The 21,393-nt window shown below is 40.8% G+C and overlaps 1 protein-coding gene across 7 annotated transcripts in view; it reads right to left on the reverse strand.

The window, feature by feature from the left end:
* The window catches only part of enah (ENAH actin regulator), a 145,750-nt gene that overhangs the window by 34,647 nt on the left and 89,710 nt on the right, over positions 1–21,393 (reverse strand). For 6 of the 7 annotated variants that reach the window (XM_080881733.1, XM_080881732.1, XM_080881734.1 and 3 more), the window contains exon 4: positions 4,430–4,502. In XM_080881733.1, coding sequence (XP_080737859.1) covers positions 4,430–4,502 — 73 coding nt within the window. Of the gene's footprint in view, positions 1–4,429; positions 4,503–17,662; positions 17,801–21,393 lie in introns of those variants that run through there. The other variant, XM_080881738.1, reaches the window with a different exon arrangement.

Below are 21,393 nucleotides of genomic sequence, written 5' to 3' on the forward strand. Positions count from 1 at the left end.
CCGTCACCGACCCCCTCGCTTTTCTCAACCTATGTTCTCTTTGATCCACACATCCTTTGCACACTCTTCCACGGGCTTGACAGTAGCCTCTGTATCATAAGATGACCTCCGTCACGTTTTCACTTCCTGCCTGTCTGTCATCTGCTGCTAAGTGTGGAATGTGACTGGAACTGGGAACAAGAGCATGGAAGGGAAGGTAAGAAGGAAGAGATCGATGACAGCAGGCAGAGACAAAACGGTAAAAGAGAAAAGCAATAGGGAAGTAGGAAAAAAAGCAAGAAGAAATGGAGGGGACGCCAGCTGCCAGATTCAAGTTCCCCTCCAACACAATTAGAAGTACTGAGGCCCACTTTCACAGAAATCACTGCACTTTTCCATTTATTTCTAATAATGAGATAAACTAAAACAAGTAATCTAATGTTTCCTTCCACTATGGGAAGAAGTTTGGTGGGTGGCCATGTCAAAAACACCATATAGATTATTGCATTTTGCATGTGTCTGCAAGTCTAAGTTCCCTTTGAATTTTGCAGGAATGCAAAGATGATTTTGCAGTATGTTGGAAAAATCTGTCTTAAGCATTACTGGACTTGCTGTGGCAGCCGGTTAAAAAGGTGCATGTAAACAGTCTAAGTAGTCTATGCCAGAAGCACAAATGCAACACCGTTCTAATCAAATTACGAAATCCCCCCCCCCCCCAAAAACAAACAAACAAACAAACAAACAAATAAACAAACAAAAACAAAACCCCAAAACAAAGACCCCAGTTCAGCCAAAACCCACATTTACTCAATGCCTTCACTGTTTCGCAGTACACAATACTTTAAAATAATGACGTGTTCAGCAGGATTGGAGTTTGGTTATTTGGAGAATCATCACATTTGCAATGTGCTTGAACACCTGGATTGATCATGTTTCAAGTGTTACACATTTCACTTTGATGCCCCTATTTATTTCTCACTTCACTGTTAACTCCACGTAGTTGTAATATGGTGTTGTTGGTTGACTCATGTGGCGCATTAAGACAAAACTATTAAGACAGCCAAGGCGTCTCAAGAATTGCTCTGCCTGTGAGAGTGCTGAACAGGTTCTGAACCTTAGCCAACAGCTGTGCTCCATTAATGCAGCCCGGTGTGTATCCATGTAACTGTGTGTGTAGCTGTTCCATGGTTTCTATATTACCTCAAGAACAAGTGGCCTTGTATGGAGAAGAAAAACAAGGTTTTGTTTGAGTGTATGCGCGCATAAGACTGTATATCCACAGCATTCAGAGGCCTTATGTTACAGCTGAGCTTTGCTGGTGTCACTAAGCACATAAAGATGACAATTGTTATTCTCTGCCGTTAATCATTTTAAAACAATAATACAGCCCAATCTCTGAGCATAGCTACTATTTTACCATTTGTTTATACTTAAATTTGGCCCACGGCTTTAAACTGTTCCCACAGACTGTATCTAAAAGATGGACCTCACCCACTGATGAATAATCTTATTTTATTTTCTTGATTTGCCATCACATTGCACGCTCAAACAGAAGTGACTCAATCACAAGAAGGTCTGTTCTAATTCCCACCTTGCTTTATCATTGTTCTAGGCATTAACCAGGGCCTTACAAACTTAACTTACGAAATAATCACCACTGTGTGCATAAAAATGCATGGTATGTCCTTCAATATCAATCATACAGATTATTCAATAACTTCTGTAACAAAGTAACGACATAATGGCTTGATCAGTATGAGGAGAAGAAGAGAGTGCAGGCAGAGTGGACATTGGTGTCAGAGGTGATCTGTGACAGATGGTAGTGAGACCTCACCAAAGAGAAAGAAGGAAAACTAAAAGTGGCAAAGTGTAAATGTTAGGATTTTTACTGAGTGTGAACAAGATGGACACAATTAGAAATGAGCATGTCAGAGGGACAGATCGGGTTCAGAAACTTGGAGCTACTGTTAGAGAGGCTAGGTGAGATAGTTTGGACATGTGCAGGAGGAGGGAGTCTGGATAATATAGGCAAAAGGATGGCGCAGATGGAGCTGCCAATCAGGAGGAAAACAGGAAGACCACAGGATGGATGTAGTGAAGGAGGACATGTAGAGGGTTGCTGGGATACGTTGAGATGGAGGCAGATTATCTGTTGTGGCTCCCTCTGAAGGGAGCAGCCGAAAGCCAACAACAATGAAGACGTAGCAGTAACTAATCAGATTACTGGATTTAGAGAGCAGGGAGGAGGAACGTAGTAAAGCGATGAGTTGAGAAAGGGAAATTATGTTTGGTGCAGTAAAGTGTGGTCAGACCAGAAACAACGGTCTTCTTCTGCTAACACAACATTAATTCTCTTTACAAGCATCTGCACAGACAGCATGCTAACATGCTAAAACAAAGTTAGAAGCAGCAAAGCAGCCAAAGCCTGATCTTCAACAGGTAACAAAAGCAGTGGTTAGTGTTGTAGCATCCATTTCTACCTGTCCTGTTCCTACAGCAGGAATAGGACCTGGTTTACAACTTTGTTGACAAAGATCCTGTGTGCATCCTCATTAGGACAGGGACATGTGTCAGCATGTGGGAATATAAGCTTTAGGCTTATATCAGCAGTCCCCGACCTTTTTTGCGCCACGTACCGGTTTATGTCAGGCAATATTTTCACGAACTGGGCTTGAGGTGTCACGGATAAATACAACAAAATCAGTACCAGTACCAAAAAAACAAAAGATTTACTCATAACACAGGGAAAAGACTAGAGATGGACCGATCCGATATTACGTATCGGTATCGGTCCGATACTGACCTAAATTACTGGATCGGATATCGGAGAAAAATAAAAAATGTAATCCGATCCATTAAATATCACGAAAGCAGCTCACAAAACTTGCGACACGCCGTAACTCACCTCAGAACGTTAGCACGTCGGAGCAGTATGCATCACGTGATAGAGCGGCTGTGGCATGCAGGACCTGTGGTGGTCTGGATAGCATTTGGAGCTTCGCTAGCAACCCGGCATTTCATCTCCGACAAAGTTATCCCCGAGAGAAGTAAAGCAAGTGTGTAAGTCCATCTCTGAATGTTTGTAAAGCATTCCTGCATTAAGCTTAACAAGCGACTGCCTCTCCTGCTGCTACTTCAATCATGAAACTGCTTAACGATCAGCTGATCGGCTTTTCTGTCGCGAGTCCGTCTCTCTTGTTTGTTTTTGGCCCACTTTGCACCAGAAAGAGGAAACCAGCGGATAAACAACAGCAGCACGTTTAAGCTTGATAAGCTGTTGTTAGAATTTATTTAATATTACTTTCTACTCCAGGATCTTTTTCTACGTAGCTGACGCTGGTAACTGTGCAGGGGCGGATCTAGCAAAGTTTAGCCAGGGGGGCCGATAGGGCATTAACAGGGAAAAGGGGCCACAAAGACATACTTTTCTTTCTTATTCTCATTTAAAATGTCTAGCTTTTAATAAATAATTATCTGACACCCAAAGTTTTAATTTGATGCAAAATGAATAGAAGTCCATTACTGTATATAGTGACTATTAAGTCTAATATATATATACTGTATACACCCTAGTAAGCTATAGTACTTTTTCCTTTGGGAAGGTACCATCTGTGCAGTCTGCAATTTTGTTGAAGAAAGATGTTGAATCTATTTAATATTTCTTGAAAAATAATTGATTTCTGTGCATTTTTTTTCACACTGCATCAAATTAAGGTTGATTACGTCGATTAAGCATCATGAGGTGGAGCGTGAGGGGTGGTTCCCTATTTTTTATTTATTTATTTTTGTTGTTGCTGGGAGTTGGAACCCTATTAGTTAGGTTGCTTAATATTTATGCTAAGTACTCTTTAAAATACCAGAATAGGGAGGATGGTGTAGGTTTAAGTTTATTAGATTGATCAGTATTGCTGAACTATGAAATATTTTTTTTTGCATACAGGTATAACAGAATAGCTTTAGTGTAGTTGTTGTTTTAAACTTGAGTATGAACTTATACAAAATGCAGCAAGATATTTAAAAAACAGCTTTGTTGATTAAAAAACACTATATCGGATTCATATCGGTATCGGCAGATATCCAAATTTATGATATCGGTATCGGTATCGGACATAAAAAAGTGGTATCGTGCCATCTCTAGAAAAGACCCAGGAAAAGGGAGTTAACGAAAAAAAAAATCATGATAAAAACCCTAAAAATCATAAATTTCAAACGACTCACGGACCGGGGTTGGGGACCGCTGGTTTATATCATTACTGGTAATTATGTGCCATTATATTCCATGCCATGGTACAGTGTAACACAAAAGTAATGTAACAAGTAGTGTGAAGAAGTACTCGCCAGGTAGCGATTAATATCATGTATTACTTATTTCAATACATGATATGTAATGCATTACTTAGTGTTGGACCCTGCATTATGACAGACTTTAAGCATGAAAAGTAGTCCTTACCTCCTCTGCAGGTCCATCTCCTCTGGTGTGGGACCATTCTGAACCTGGGGGCCCTGTCTGGGCAACGTAGGACCTGTAGAGGGCAACACACACACACACACACACACACACACACACACACGGCAACTGTTAGACATTTAGCTCACATGATCATTGTTCCAGTCAAAGCCTCTGACCTATCAAAATACAAGGTTTTTAAGGTAACCTGTGCAAAGAGCTGCTCAGAGCAGTTCATAGTGAAAGCAGGGAGATTCTCCTGGTTGCCATAGTAACCAAATTATCTGGCAAAATATCTGCAGTTTATCTGGCTTCTGTAGCTCTCTGGTGGCTTCATGTCCTGTAAAGCCATTTCTGGCAGACACTTGTTATTTGCTAAGAAAGGGAGGTAAATACTCGGAGCTGGACTGAAGCGCCAGGTCTGAGAGAAGAAAGAGAAAAAGCAGCACCACGAAGAAAAAACAAAACTAGCACCAAAAGGCTTTGTGGAATCTTTAACACGCTCACGTTTCATATTTGATCCAAACACGCAAACACTCAGTGCTTCCACATACATCTGCTACACTCCAGGTTCAAGTCATGCCACCACCCCACCCTCTTCCTGTAGGAACATTTGGATGCAGAGCAGTTCTCCCTTTCTTTTGTTAACTGAGATGCATCTCAGACTCCCAGGGGGGCTTTGAGCTTTCAGTGTGTCCAGTTAGTTTTTTTTTGTTTGTTTTTCCAAAGGAAACATCATCACAATAAAGAGCAGTGTGAAAAATAACAGGTACTTTAAGCTTAAAATAAAAGTAATAAACAATGATATGAGTTTCTGCAATGAAGTAAATTCAAAGTGTAGATGATGGAAATCACAGAATTAGCCCTGTTTCATTTGAAACACTGAATTTAGAACATCCAGTCATTTTTATAAAAGCTCAAAACCTTCTGAACAGAAACCGTCATGTATCCATATTAGTGTGTACCACAAATACTACAAGTTTCCAGTCATTCAGAGAACAATCGCCACCATATTACCCACTTTTCTCTTTTATCAGCCATTTTTATAACCAAGCAGGTACAGCAGGTGTGTGTGAGAGTGTGTGTTTGTGTGTTTTGTATACAGACGAAGCAATAGGAACTAGTCAGAATCATGCGAGCCGAACTGAAGACAAACACAATTTTCTGAGAATCTGCCAAGTCTGTCTGACAGTGACCTATCATGCTTTTATTCTTGTAAGTGTTACATTACAAATGCAGTTTGAAATGATCTGCGGTAATTTTAAAATGACTCAATATCAGTGCAGCACCATGGGTCAACCATATTACGACGCGGCTGGGGGGAAAACGTAGAGCATCACAAATATGATTCCTGCAAGGAAGGACCAGTTTGACTATTATTGATCTTTTGAGGGGTAACATCAGCACCTAAACAGGAGAAAAGAAAGCTATTAACCAAAAAGGCTAAATCTTTATAACTACAAGGACTGCTTTTTTCAAAGAAGATATTTATGATTTGTACAAAATGAGTAATCTAGCTCTTCTAGACAGTAAACATCTGTTCACACAACAACAACACAGAAAAAGGTCTGATTGGAATAAGCAAGCCGGTCTTGTTAGATCCCATCTCCAGTCTAACACCAATGGCCGTCGGCCACCGAAAACTTCAATATTAATAAAATGCAGAAGAAAATGAACAGCATCCCCCACAGGCAGGGAGCTGTGAACACAATATGCAGCATCTGCAATTGCAAGCAGGTTTTGTCTGATTGGCTGCCCCTTATAAATGGGAAGTAGGTGGGTCTTCTGTGCCCAGAGCCATAGCTGTGTGCCTGAAATGGCCAAATGATGGCCTCTCTGTGACTTCATGCAGATCTGAGAGTAGAAAATAGAACATTTTTTAATTGTTGTTTAATAAAAAAATAAAAAAAATAAAAAAAAGGTAAAACAAATCCTGCATGAGTGAAACACTGACAGCTCTGTGTACTTTACACTCACTAATGAGCTAACTTTTACCTAAAGAGGGGCATTAGTCAGAAGGACCAAAGTGGTGCTGTGTACATAAAACACACACAGCAATGAGAAGCTTCTGGATCTGCACGGAGCAGATTTGAGTGTAATTAGTATTCAGCCAAGTCCTGACCGTATCAACAGACCGAGACAGAAAGATAAAAGGGGCTGAATCTGGGCTGCAACCAGGCTCATGACTGCATCTGAATACCAACGTGCTCACACACATTGCCTCTACTTAACACTGCCATTGGTATTGACAGCAGCTACTTTTCCCACAAGGGGAGAATACGAGGTTTGCCACGTCTGTGTCAAAGCAATCAGAGCACAGGAACAACAGCTCTCTTTATGTTACTTCCTTTTCTTCCACTTGCCTTATCTCAGCATTTTTTGTTCAATTTCAGACTTTTAGGTCATCTGCAAGAAATGGTGAAGGATTTTCTGTCACCATAAAAGGCCACTTGACAAAAGAGTATCCAAGCAGAAATAGCCAAATATTTGGAATACAGATTATAGAGTTAAAAGGGGAGATATGAGTCAGCGTGGTGCCATTAAGGCCTTCATTTATCAGTCGTAAATACTAGCTGTTTGTTTTGAGGACAGGTCCATACCATAAAAAACAAAAAACCTACTTGATTAAAATATGACTGATCTCTCCTTCAAGGCCATCTACTAAACACTTCTGGACCATTTTAAGACGTTAAATCAAAACTGTGACCCTTCAGCTTGATTCATTTTTTCCATTTTCCAGAAAGCAAAAAACACAAAAAAGACAATGGAGGCAAAAAAAAAAGAAAAGAAAAGAAAAAAAGCTGTCCGCAAGAGATGGCCCAGAACGCAGTTCAGATCATTCACATAATTTTATGTGAGTGTTCTCCCAAAGACACCTCAGGGTGTTGCAGTAGAAGCTTGGATTGCCACAAACACCCAAGTGGAAGACTGTGGGCATGGACAAAATCCTTTGGGGTGCTCAACTGGATGGGATGTGGGAAATGTGGAGAATGTGCCAATGCCTTGGGCTCTGGTTCAAATTATCATGAGATGCTCCTGTGCAGTTTGTGTGTTGTGATGGAGAGCCGCGTCTATCTGGGGAAAACTGCTGCCTTCAGGGAACCCCTTTGCTTTGGAAGTACAAATGTACTCAGTTATTTGTTTGAACCCTGCACTGTCACAACACGTAACACTGATATATTCACCTACATCCAAGTTATCTGATATTTACGACACTGTTTTTGTTACCTTTTTGTAAGTTGATTATATAAAGCAAAGAAAGTTTTATTTTTCATTAAATTCCATTAGGCATTTGAATTTTTTAAATTTCTAAATCTTCCAATTTAGCTTTCATATTTGTGAGGAAACGCTGGTTTTACTACAGGATTTCAATAGCTGGATAAATTATAGAGAGTCTAGTCTTTATTTACGCACTCAGAAATGAGATATGTAGATTCCAATTTAAAAATTATTTGTTTGAAAGAAAACTTAGCATGGTGACACGTTTTGGTGACACCCCAAGATTTTAGCATTTATCTGGTGCCAGTTTATTACCAAAGAAAAAGAAGAAACCTTTAACCTCGGCTCAGCTAACTAATGCTACCACACCCTGTCATCTACGCATAGACACAGACAATCATACGCTCTCATATTTACACTTATGGGCAATTTAGAGTTACCAATTAACCTAACCCCACTAACTGCATGTCTTTGGACTGTGGGAGGAAGCCGGAGTACCTGGAGAGAATTCACGCCAACACAGAGAGAACATGCGAACTCCACACAGAAAGGCCCTAGCCTGATGATGGAATTGAACTCAGGACTTTCTTGCTGTGAGGCAACAGTGCTAACCGCCCTACCACCCCAATTTTTGAACCTCTTATTTTTATTCATGAATTTAAAACAGGCTAACACAGAGTGAGACATAACCATTCACCATCACAACAGCAGCCATTTGTTATATTGGCCAACTGAAGTTATATTAGTAACTTCACTATCAAGTTTATCAGTCAGATATGTTTTGCTAGTTTAGTCCCTGGTAAATGGATCTGTATTCACGCAGACCCAGATGGATGCACTGGGGCTACAGTACCTTGTGTACAAAAAAAAACAAACCCCATGGAAAATATCAAAAAAATAATCCACAAAACAGCAAGGCTGCGAAAGGTGAACCGCATCAAAGAGAGGGACCACTGTATTTATGAGAGATGTGAGTTTGCTAGTCCTGAGCAAGAAATGCAGATCAACTCCTAAATATTTATTTGTTGAAATCACACATGAAGACGAAAACATGTGCTTAATTTTTGGAGAGCAGGTTTCTGTGAGGATTACTTAGAATCGCCATTACAAGACTAAACACACAGAAATACAAGAACCTTACAGATGCAGAGCAGAGACAGACAGCTGAAGGACTGCTAGCAAACCTGCAAACACAAGGACTTTTTAACCAAACTTTATACATCCATTTACCATAAAACTAGCTAAAAACTGTAATCCATTCTTTGATGGTGGCTGTTGCAGTAAAAAGAAGAAGGAGAAAAAAAGAAGCAAGAATATGGCGCTCTCCAGGTAACAAGTTACATCGGGGCTACTGTGGGAACTTGAGCGCTTCAGTTGGAAAACAAAGCAGGCAATTTTGACTTTTCCTCCTGTTTATTTGTGTAATAAATGCAATAGTCTGAGAGCTGGCAGCCATGTACTGAATGAAAGAGGCTTCTACAGGAAGTCATTTGTTCAGAGGTAACATGCCTGGATAGGCTCAGCTGAAAACTGGCATGATAATAAATACCTAATGTTGATTCTAAAACTTAGAAGACACCTGATTTTATATTTGAGAAAATAACTACAGGAGTTATAAAGAGTGGCTAAGCTGTGACTTCAGATTCTGATTTATGTAAAAAGCACAAAGCACAGAGCGTCCTTAGATTGTTGATAAATATCACAGAGGGGGAAAGGATTAGCACAAGCTAACATGGTTTGTGTGTGTTACCATCAGGATCCCAAAACTGAATATCAAAAACTAACACAGAAAATAGATGCAGCTTAGCACTTAAATAACAAACACAATGCTCTTAAAGCTACAGTGCCTTAAAAAAAAAAAAGAAAAAAGAAAACACTTCAGAGACACTTTAATCCCTGAACGTCAACATTGTGTACTGATTATCCCCAGCACAAAGTAAATCTGAACAAGACTGATACAGAGCACTTTTTTTGTTACCACCTCTGCATGTAGCTATCCATCTACTGTGATCCAAATCATCTCATCTTATTACCATGATGATTTCCTTCTAGTCCAGTCTTGAAATATTATCAAATGAAGGCAGTCTATATCTGCAACTGCTGACATGGTCCCTTGTCTCCATCTTCCACTGCCTGTGGGTGTAATTGTGTTACTGTCTGCTCTAATAGAGCTTATGTGCTAATGACAAGACTCAGACAGCAGCCTAGCAGGGCAACAGCCCCAAAAGCTGCTCAGGAGGGATGACTTTAAATCAAATCACCGGGTCAGACGCTCATTTAGGCCTCGTTTTCTCATTAGACCAAGCTTTTTATTACTGTATCTTAGTATTTAACTATTTAGCACAAGGAAGGCAAACGCCAAACCTGCCGGTGCTTGGAATGCTTTCTCAAAACACAGCCAGCCTCCCTTTTTGTCAAATGGATCGTCTCCTTAGAGCTGAAGTGATCCAATGACCCCAGACAACAGCACTTGGGAAAGGCTGGGAAAACAGGCAGAGAAAAAAGTAAAGCCAAAGACAAGTAGGAGGTTTAACAAAAAAAACAAAAAAAAAAAAAGCAGTATATCATTAGATCACCATCAAGGTCTAAAACACTTTTTTGGAAACAAGAGTATTGGCAATGTGTCATCTCAGCAGGAGTACAAGGGAGATAATAGTTTATAGGAGATAACAGAAAATCTATAATTGCCATCCACTCACAAATCTGATAAGTAACTTTTCTTGAGCAACCTTGAAATGTCCTGCAGATACACACAAGTACAGTAGCCACTGACGGCCATCACTCCTGTATACCTACATGAGGGCAGCGTCATTGTGGGCCTCCTCTGGCAGCAAACGTAGCGCCACAGTCCGTGTGAGGCCCCGTCTGAACCGTTGCCAGGCCTCAGAGTCACTACCACCCTGCTGCCAGCTCCTCTTGTACAGTCCTGGGACGTCACATATAAAACCATAGCTCGGGCTCTCCAGAGTTTCCTCTGTCAATTCCTTGTGCCTTAGCTGTGCAGTGCCCACAGTGAGGGAGGTTTCTAACGCAGACTGATGCTTACGAGCAAAAGTTCCGTCAAAAGAAGACTCCTTTTAATAAAATAGCAGTGGCACAAGTTCTTTATTCTCTGCAGTCTGATGTCCTGATATCCCAATATCCGGACGGTGCAACTTTAAAAATGATGCTGGAATGCTGGGTGTGGTTTCTCTTTGTGCCAGTTCTCCAACAGATTAGAATTGATGGAAACAAAAGGAAGAGGGGAGGGAGGGATATAAAGTAGGAGGGAGGGATGAGCATAAGAGGGAGTGAGAGAGAGCAAAACTGCTGGAGATTCAGAGTGAGTAGAAAGAAACTGATGGGACATAAAAGGAAGATAAAGAGGCCAAAGGAAAAGAAATAGACCGGGTGTTGTGTACGTAATGTGGTACGATGGATTCCCTACCTGATGGGTTGGTCCACCGGTTTGTACTTCCTGGATCTAATCTATTATTTATGCACTGGATACAGAGAAGGACACATGCTGCTGCTCTCAATATCATTACCAGCATGTGCATGGAGATGTAGAGGGACTGAAACTCCACGGTTTGTCGTTTCACATAAATGTAGAATACCTAAATTATTCATTCAGATGACAAGAAATGGCATCAAACAGAAAGGCTTAGTTCACCCAAGTTAGAACACCATATAATGTCTAGACCTACAGACAGAGTGGATTTTCTTCTGTGAAATTCTCAAACGGACTAGCCACAGAAAAAAGTGTAACAATTAGAAAGACCTCTTTGAGCAAGCACCTGGCGACAGTGGGAAGGAAAAACTCAGTTTTAACAGGAAAAAACCAGGCTCAGGGAAGGGCAGCCATCTGCTTCGACTGTTTAGGGAGGGTGACTCCATGGTCATGATGACTCCATGGTCCATCCTGGACACCGAGCTCACACTCAAGCCCTAAAGACCATCCAAATAATATTTATAATCGATAAACAAAAGTATTTATAGCCTGTTGTCTGAGCCTGGAGTAGAATAAACATCAGTCTCAGTTCTCCAGACATCAGTCTGAATACAATCCAAACACCACTTTCAATATACTAGAAGATTTTTTGTTAGCCCATAATAAAAATAAAGATCAGAAATGTACATATTAAAGTTCTGGGTAGACAGAAACATCGAGGTTTAAAAGTAGTTTGGCTTAGTCAGTAGTGATATTAATATTTACCCCCCAAGCACTTGCTTATGATGTTTTGTTGCTATTTATTCACACACTTTGTGTCTGAGGAAAAAAAAGATACTGTTTTCAGTTCTATTGGTGAATGCCATTTAATGATCATTTACCAACGACAGTATCAGCCAAGCATCAGTACGGCTGCATCCCTGCTATGAACCAAGGTAACTGAAAGACAGGTAAGTCTGCTATTTTCTTCCATTGTGTTGGAGGCAGAAATCTCAGAATGATGGATGAGAAATTGTGCAAACAAGATTAAAACAGCTGTTTTGCTTGCTGGAAATGCAACGCTAGTCTGACAACCGTCTGACCTGAGGATGTCAGGGTCTGCACAGGACGGGGGTGCAGCATGGACTACAAGTCTACAATTAAGCTGGTACTAAACCAAGGTGATGTATTACTGGAAACAAACTATTTTATTATTTTTTTGAATCAATGACATGGTAACGATATTATTTTTGAGCTCACAGGAATTAAACAGCAATATTTCAGTCCTTTCCGATGTTTTATAAATCATTTATAATTTATAGAATATACTTCATTTTATTGACCAAACAAATAACAGCTGATTAAACCTCAATTTAAAACAAAAAAAACAAAAGCAGGAAAAAAAAAACTGGGTTTTTTTTTTTTTTTTTTGGGGGGGGGGGGGGGGGGGGTTGTTTTTTTTTTTTTTTTTTTAAAAAGTCAGGTTGAGCAAGCTTAAACTTTTTTGGTTCTATCCTCCACGTCTCATCAAAAATGAATATGGTGATTACCTTTTTTTTTTTTTAAAAACCCAACCTTAGCATTAGTTATCGGAGCTATCTGATATGATCTGGACACAAAACACAAAAGTAAAGGGGGGGGAAAAAAAGGTGCCATCAAACCTCGCAACCATCCCGTTTATACAAGTGAGGAGCTGACACTGTCAACTGCCAGTAGGTCAAGGTATTTCTGTAGTGTATGTGTCTGCAGTGGACAAGCATTTATTCACTTCATTTCTCTATAAACATGTCCATCCGTCAAACCCTTAGGCACCAACATGCTAAAAAGCACACGGGGTTATAAATAATCTATGAAGCTCCGAGTTTCTGCTTTGGTACACACTTTGATCCACAGAGCCTTACGGTGTCACGAGGTCCTACATTTTTTAGCACACATGGCTACAGGGAGAACCAAAGCCAACAGCGTGTTAAGATACAGTCAGAGACATGCTGCCCTGGAAAACCGAATGAAATTCGAAATTGAAACTGCCTTCACACAGTCAAAGGTAACATGTAAGACAAATGTCCACAGCCAGCTTGATTTAGACTGTCTGGCACAAAGCTCAGACAGCAGGATTACAGGGACAACTTTTTACACACCTAAAGCTCACAGCGTAATATAGATAATGATGTCATCCTCCAAGGTCTGTTGTCGGGTAAAGTGGCCGCATCTATAGCCCATGCAGTAAGAGAGAACACGGCCGATCTACAGAAGTACATTATTCTAATCAAATCAGATTTTGGTCATATTTACCAGCTCAGAGCATTGAACTAACTCCATAAAATCGCTTCCATTGCATTTGCTTAATTCTGTTTACCACCCATAGAACAATAACAGTTTACTGAACTGCGTTTGAGTCCAACTGTGTAGCCAAATACGTATGCTGAGTGAAGCATTGTGTCTTCTGGCCATCATGAAAGGATGCAGGTGTAAGGTGCTTCAACAATATCTTGAATATCTGTCTAGTCATTACATCCTTTTTTTTTTTTTTTTTATCTCCAGTTTGTTCTGCGGGTGTCTGCAGTTCTCCTACTGGCCAAATGCAGGCAGGATTGAGAGAGTTACTAGAAAACTAAGTATTTGTGACAGAGCCGGGAATGTGCCGTCCGCCTCAATCTCGTGCTTCCTGCTGAAGTCTGTGTCTTCGGGAAAGGAAGGTGAAATGGTTCTCCATCAATAACCATTATATTAGATAGCCAAGTAAATGGCTCATCTGGCACATAAACCTTTAAATTCTCTGCGTGGCTTCCAGCTTTCCTCATCAATTGCTCTGCCGCTGCCTGTCCAATCCCTTACCTCTGTTAACCTCATCCATTACTTCATTAATTTAAAGCAACCTTGCCATGACCTGATTGGATGGCTGACATTACACTAAGCAGGAACTTAAAAGCTCATAGATGCACTCCACCATCAAAAGCAGTGACTTTCAAGCTATTGGTTACTGGGATTCAAAAGCCTTCTCTCTTTGCAAAGCGAAGACACCAGAGTGAAATCTCTTCTTTGAAAATGGCTGATCCAGATGTTCCGTTGCTGCCGTTTTAAAAGATTTTAAAGATTTAACGTGTTCTTTTTATGTGTCCAAATTTAAAAGAACTTGGGCCTCTGGAAACCCCTGTTAAATCATTGACAAATTAAAATCTGAATTTGTGAATTTCTTCTTGATTTCATTTTTTACCATGCTGTTCAAGGTCAAGCTTAAAAGCTGTTACTCCTTAAATCAGAAAAACAACTTAAAAAGACAGGTGTTAGGAGTTAGATTCACACAGAATTTGCATCATTACAGGACCTCTGACTCAATCAGAGAGAGTACATTAATTATTATGTTAATTAGCGACAAATCCTGTTACAGACAGACGTGCAGGAGATTTAAGTAGCTGCGGGTCCAGGCTGAGCTGAGCCGTCTCCATCTGTTTCTGTATCTCCAACTCACTCAATGTGTCAAAGGATTATTTTGGGGCTCGTGGGAGTCACAATGTCTAGAGGGGCAGTAGGGTAATGATATCTATACCTCTGCTCAGCTACACATTTCAATCACCACCCCTTGAATGACTGCTGGAAATCCAATTCCAACCCAGTGCTCTGTCAGAATATCTGAGTGACAGGGCAGGGATGATTCTGAATCCATGTCAAACGACAGGGATCATCTGTCAGTGTGACACAACCTACAAACATGTACTTAATATAGTTTCAGATCTGCCCGGCAACCTGCAGAATCAAGGGTTATGGTAAACACTTGGAACTAGGGGAAAGCAGGGGGTTTGACTTAGAGGGGACCAGATGATCAATTCAACAACTGGATCACATAAGAAATTATTAACTGGTCAATCACTTCCCTCTAAATGTTAATTAAATGTAACTAATTTGTTGGTTGCAGACTCGCATGTAGAGCCAAACTGTTTGTGCCAACCTGTTTGGATGTAATGCAATGGCCCATCTACAGCAGGATGGAACCCAATGGTCCTGATCCAAGGACAGAATGAGTTCCACACACAGATAAAGGCAGAAAACAGGGCTGGCTTGGGTGTTCCTGTAAAGCTGCTCCCTCTACCTTACCCACGAGAATCTTTCACACACACAAAACCAATACTGTCATGAATTATATATTACTGAATGACTCATTATAGCTCGACAGGCTAATGGTAGCAGCAGCAGCAACAAGGATGGATCAGTTTGGACAAGAATGTGAGAGGAAAACACTACCAGACAGCAACAAAGTAGCTGTAGTCACATGGAGTGTTCAGTCACCTCCCCCCCCACAGTCTTCACTGTGAAAACTTGAATTAGAGAACGAAGAAAAAACAAAACAAAACAGAAATTAGAGATAAGCCTAAGTGGGGATGAGGAATGCAGCACAAGAGGGGGCAGCTGTACATAAAACTGCTTCATCAGCTTCTCCGGTAAAATGAGTCTCCGATCATTCAGAACTGGCAGTGAGTGCTCAAAAAGTGCCGAAAGGCTCATTTTGTCAGCATTAAATGACAAGAAATGGCAGCAGATTATTTTAGACTGAGAGAAGAGAGCATTCTGTGGGTAAATAATAAGACCTATTATCTATCTTCTTTTTCTTTTTTTTTAATTCGATATTTCATCATGTCAGAGCATTCCTCCAGTCTGCGACATCTTATGTGTGCAGGAACGTCGAGTTTCTTTTCCATGACTTGGAGTTGGGACACCGCAACAAAGTTTGCATTTTTTGGTCTAATTTTTGCTATTTGAATCTAAGAAAGGTTTAAAGACAAGCCAGCAGTGGAGATCCTTTAATTATACTACCACTCTGCTGATACCCTCCCAGCTCCTACAGATTCACACAAATTGTATTTAGCACATGATTAATGAGTAACAGCTGAATGACACAGATTCGCTTGACGCAAGGAATCTTTGCATTCCATGCTATAAGATTAAAGCACATATGACTTTGTGGGAATGCAATGATGAGCAGGAAATTTGGCACACACCATATAACTGGCCATTAACCAGAGACCAAAAGATGGAAACTTATTAGTGTGACTCAAGTCTTGTGGTGTCTGAGGATGTTTTGACCATCTGAGCTGAAAAATGATGACAGCCATAATTACAGCGTGGTTGTTTGGCTTTTTAACTCAAGTGTTTTGTTTACTTCCTCGTGAGTTTTGGCAAAGTTGAGCAAGATTTGGTTTCGGTGAGGGTTTTCTAGATTCATTATGATGTTTCCACTGAGTTGGGCCTGTACCCAAAAGAATACATGCCTTAAAGCTGCATATTCTAAGTACTGGTCTATGTTCTAGATAAAGTAAGCAATGTTTCTTCCTGCTTAAAGGCCAATACTAACTGGTTTCCCAAACTATCATAATATTTATTGTAGTGATAATTAGAAACTATTACAAAGTTTTACACAGTAATATTCAGCCAGTATAGTAAAATTGCAAGGATTCCATATTAGCATGCCTCCGTTTATGGTAATTCTTTTTTTTTTCTTTTTTTCTTTTTTTAAAACCAGATTTCCCAACCTTAGAATTTAAAAAAAAAAAATGGCTGTAGCTTCTAAATCTGAAAAATGAAGAGGCAAGTACTGTTGAAAAAAGAAGTCCAGTTTTATAGTAAACTAGGAAAATGGGGAAAAGGGCTGTGAGCACTTAAGTACCACCAACTTGAGTGAGGGAACAGGAAGGGAACTAAAATAGCTCATTTCAGACAGTGGATGATTAAGGGGGTTGCAAATGCGAAGCTGCTATAACAAAGTGAACAAATGAAAATATGGAGCTCAAGAGGAGCATGAAATATCCCGTGTAACATTTGTTCAGAGTCGTCTTAGGTTAGTTGGCTTCGCACTCTGTACTCTGGAAGCCGGTCAGTGGGCTTTTTGGTATTTCCGTACTCATAGCTGTGTTTTTATGCTTGGACGGCCTGTCAAACAAATCATTACATATATCACACCCAGCTGGCAAACACAAAGGAGGACTTGTGCTGTGGCTCACATGTACAATTAAACTTGTTTCTCTTTCAAAGATCATGAGACCATGGCAACTATGGTCAATCTTCCCTCCAGCCTTTTGACACTGTTGCTACACGACAACTAGAGCACAGCTTAACCAATGAAATTACAGGAGAGCTCTGCAGCCAATCAGGTTTCTGCAGAGTCCTCACTTCCGACTGACATGTGTCTGAGACTCATGGGACAAAATGCTTAGACACGCTGAGAAGGCGGCAGTGGAATATATTCATGTTTGACTGTTCATTTAACTCGACGACAGTAATGACATGATGGTTTACTGATGGATAAATCTTTGTGCCCATAACAGGTGTTCTATTAAAAAGCATATGAAATATAAGCAGTATTTGCAGCTTCTTTAAAACAACAGCAAACAGAGTGTTTGTCTGTTGTTTTTTAATCTTGATAAACAGCTCAAAATTAATTTTTAAAATTTCTTTTATTAATAAAAAAAAAAAATCGTTTGTAGTTTTACAAAAATACAAACGATTTTGCCTCATCATGCATAATCTAAAGACCAAACAGAGGCACGCAAGACAACATAAAACAGCCAAGCAGATAGGTGCTCCGGTTCAACACTTCTGCCAGGCTGACTACTCACTCCTGAGGATGATTTGAGCGCGGCTGATCTTCTGCTGCTCCTGGGGGAATCTGTGAACTCTTGCTGCGGCCGGCATGTCTGCGGATACTTCTGCAATGTATTTCTCTTTTTAAACTCTGTCACTTACTCTGTCCTGTTGCACACAACTTTCCTTTTGCCTCGGTCTCTCTAGTCCAGCTGTGCAGTCGTCTGCAAACTCGCGTTTGATGCCAGAGACCATGAGCTCATCGAGAAATAGAGGGGGGGGGGGGCTTCTGATGCAAGCGTGATCACACGCTGTCATGTTAAAACAAGAAAAACACATGCCAGACTGGTGTGGTGGACAGTTGCTGGGGGGAGTGCCGGACCCCAAAATGTTTACGCATTGCTCTCACTCATCCGTGACCTGCAACCCCCCCCCCCCCTCCCGGTGGTCCAGGGACATACAGGCTGTTTCTATGAGATGAGGGATGAAATGTGCCTTTCTCTTCACCTCCAGCTCTCAGGTTTCACCCCCTCCTCTGCAACAAAGGTTTCACAACATCCAGAGCCACATGCTCTATACTGCTGGCAGGAACAGTGAGGACTCAAAATAAATTGATGAGCCGCACTTAGCAACTTTTCACACATCTCTGTGGAGACAAGCTTTTGCCAACTCCAACTGTGGCTACCCAGACAAAAAGAGCAGAGAATACAACTCTACTGGCAAGCCTGCATGAACGCTTTAACTGCCTAACTGCTAGCTTTTCTCTCCTCCATTTGGTGAATGTACATTTACTCAAGGTAATGCTCCATTAAAAGAACAAGCCAGGGGCAGAAGCTTTAGGAAGGTAGAAGTAAAATCCATGCTCTAATACAAAAAGAAGATATGCACAGAGTTCAAAGTTAAGCCTTAAGTTTTGAAAATAGAGGAAAAGAAGTCAGAGGATAAACAAAAAGGGGAAGAACAGCGTCTGTACAGTGAACATATACCAGATATGTTTTCTTTATCTGGCTTCACTAAACCTGACACTAAACTAAACTAACATCAGCAATCAAGCTGCAAAGTCACACAGAGGTGTTAGCAACTGGATGTGTCAAATCAGGGTTTTCCCCAATTAAGGTGTAAACATGCTTCCATTAAAAGAGGCAATGTTGGAAGCATATGACTAGTCATAAGGTCAGAGGTCAACTGGCAGCTGACAGAGAGTCAAAAATACATATAAATGACAACAGAGTGTTGTAATAATGTCTGTGTGTGCCAAGTGCTTTGAGTGGTCAATAATCCTAAATAAAAGAATTAAAAACAAGTCCTTTTGAAGACAGGAAGGACAGCTGAAAAACAATGTGACAGTTTGTCATATTTAATCAGCTGCATACCAGTCAGTATTTAATGGACTGACAGCAAACACAACAACTACGAAAATTGAAATTCAAACCAGTAAGTAGTGCTTTATCATACAGATTTCCAGGATCCACAGAAGAAGGCAACACCAGGCTTTGGGAAGAAAAAAAATGTAAATGAACTGATGACTGACAGGAAGACGAAGTACACACACAGATGAACCTCTCTCTTCACTACGACAGACCGGTACAGCGTCTGCATCACTGCAGCCACAGCACCGATCAGTCTGTTGATCTCCTGCTCCCTTCTCCCGTCACTCGCGAACAAGACCCTGAGACACTTATACAGATATAGATGGGTTTGTTTTTTTTATACATGTTGGTATTTTCAGGAGATATGACTGACCAACTAAAAATATTACAACTGTAAAAACCTAAATTGGAGTGTCAGACTGGTCCATACTGACATGACATGAGTCCCACAATTGTTTGTCAGCTGCACATCTATGTCATCATCTCCTGATCCATCACACCTCAAAGGTGGCAAGTGATTTGGGTGAATAGTTGCCTCCCTTCCTGTAGCTGACAAGCGTGGCATGCGGTGTGGTCTTCTGCTGCTGTCACCCATCAGATTCAACATGCTGGGCATTCAGAGATACTATTTTGGGGTTTAACAATGGTTATTTGAGTTGTTGTTGCCCTCCTATCAAAACAGTCTGGCCATTCTCCTCTGACCTCTGGCATCAACATCCTAGCGACGTTTGTGCAGGAAAAGCACAGACAGGTCTAATGCTGGTCGCTTTTCGAAGCAGTGAGTTGGTGACACGCAAGTCAGGATGTGACAATGCTGTTTTTCTAACCCTTTATTCAAGAAGGCTATATTTAAAAAAGGAAAAAAAAAGGATGCATGCATCAACCTATGACCTCATGTCCACCTTTAAGTCTGCAATTCTCTGCTCAGACCTGACAGAAGCGGATTACCAGCCAGACCACAACACACGGCTGGCAAGTCTGTGACCCATCCCTCCCTCTCCTGATCCTGGCCTTCCTTCCCACCCTGCTTTGGCCTTTTTAGGAGAAAAGGAATAACAGATAAACTATGTGTGGGCTGTCTGCGCCCTCACTTATCCACATGTGAGCTCACTTTTAGAACAGAAGCTGGTCCAAGTCAATATCCAGCAGTGAGGTGACGAGCTGGTTTCAGTGACGTAAGACGGCGACAGAGTCGAGTGTGCGGTGTTTGCAGAGGTCACCCGCAGTAAATGCGCATGCCTACTGTATACAACCCATCATCAAAGTGATGAGTGTTTGCCTTTATTTTAAGTGCTTGTAGACACGCACATTTTCCACATGGCAGCAGTGAACCATATCCATTCTCTTCCCTCACTCGGAAACTATTCTGTGCTTTGTTCAATCTCTCACTCACACATTCCTAGCCTCAGATAAAAACACACATCACATAATTCACTCACCTGCATGTGTGGGAATCCTTAAATAACTAAAAGTGTGATGCTATTGGGCAGCTTTGTTGGCCAAACAGCAACAACGTATAAACTGATTTCCTTCCTCTCTCTTAATCCTCCGAAACAGCTGAAATCGTAATCTTCTCTGGCTATGCGGGTCAAGCTCGACTTCAAAGACATACATCAAAGCATGTCCTGATCCGGAGAAGCATTTATGGGAGGAGGAAATCAGTTCTATCTCTGATAATATTGAGCATGGGCTGCAATTGTAGAGCATCTCTTCATTAGAAACACTGTGGAGGGTTCTCAGGGGAAAGGAAATAAATCAGTGAAGTCATGGAGGGCAGAGGTCATCCTCACATGGTTTCCACATGTGCCAAGATACTTTAATCCACTGTCAGGGCTGATTTATCTAGGGTTTAATGCATGAATCCTTGCTATAGCTAAATCGAGGCACTTGTAATATGATGTTGTCCCATCATCAATTCATATGTTCTATATTTCTGGCTTCTTGCTAAAGTTTTTGTACACTTAGATACATTTTCTTTAGAAGCACTCTCAGGTTATGAACCCATCTTTTATTCAGTACATCTAAAAAAAACAAAAACAAAAAAGTATCCAAATTAGCTATTCTCTTTGTTCCTAGGACTCAAAGTGATGGAGATAAAACTGGTGTCATGTGATAGAACTTGTGTATTGAACTGAAACGACTAGTGTTTAATCTGCCTGCCTTCTCAACAGGAGTATTTTAGATCGTGCTTATGGCATGCTGTTCCAACAATCCTGGCTTGTCAGTTGATCTCTGTATCAGCAGTGATGCTGGACAACTGTAACTTCTAAGAGCCAGAATGAAAAAAGTTCAATCTGAAGAAAAATAAATAAATAAACTAGCAGCACCAAGAAGAACGAGATGGTCCTTTAGCAAATGCCTCATGGAAGTAGTAACGAACTAAGTATCTGTGCCAT

The sequence above is a fragment of the Rhamphochromis sp. 'chilingali' genome (genome assembly GCF_963969265.1).
Source record: "Rhamphochromis sp. 'chilingali' genome assembly, chromosome: 5".
Classification (NCBI taxonomy): domain Eukaryota; kingdom Metazoa; phylum Chordata; class Actinopteri; order Cichliformes; family Cichlidae; genus Rhamphochromis; species Rhamphochromis sp. 'chilingali'.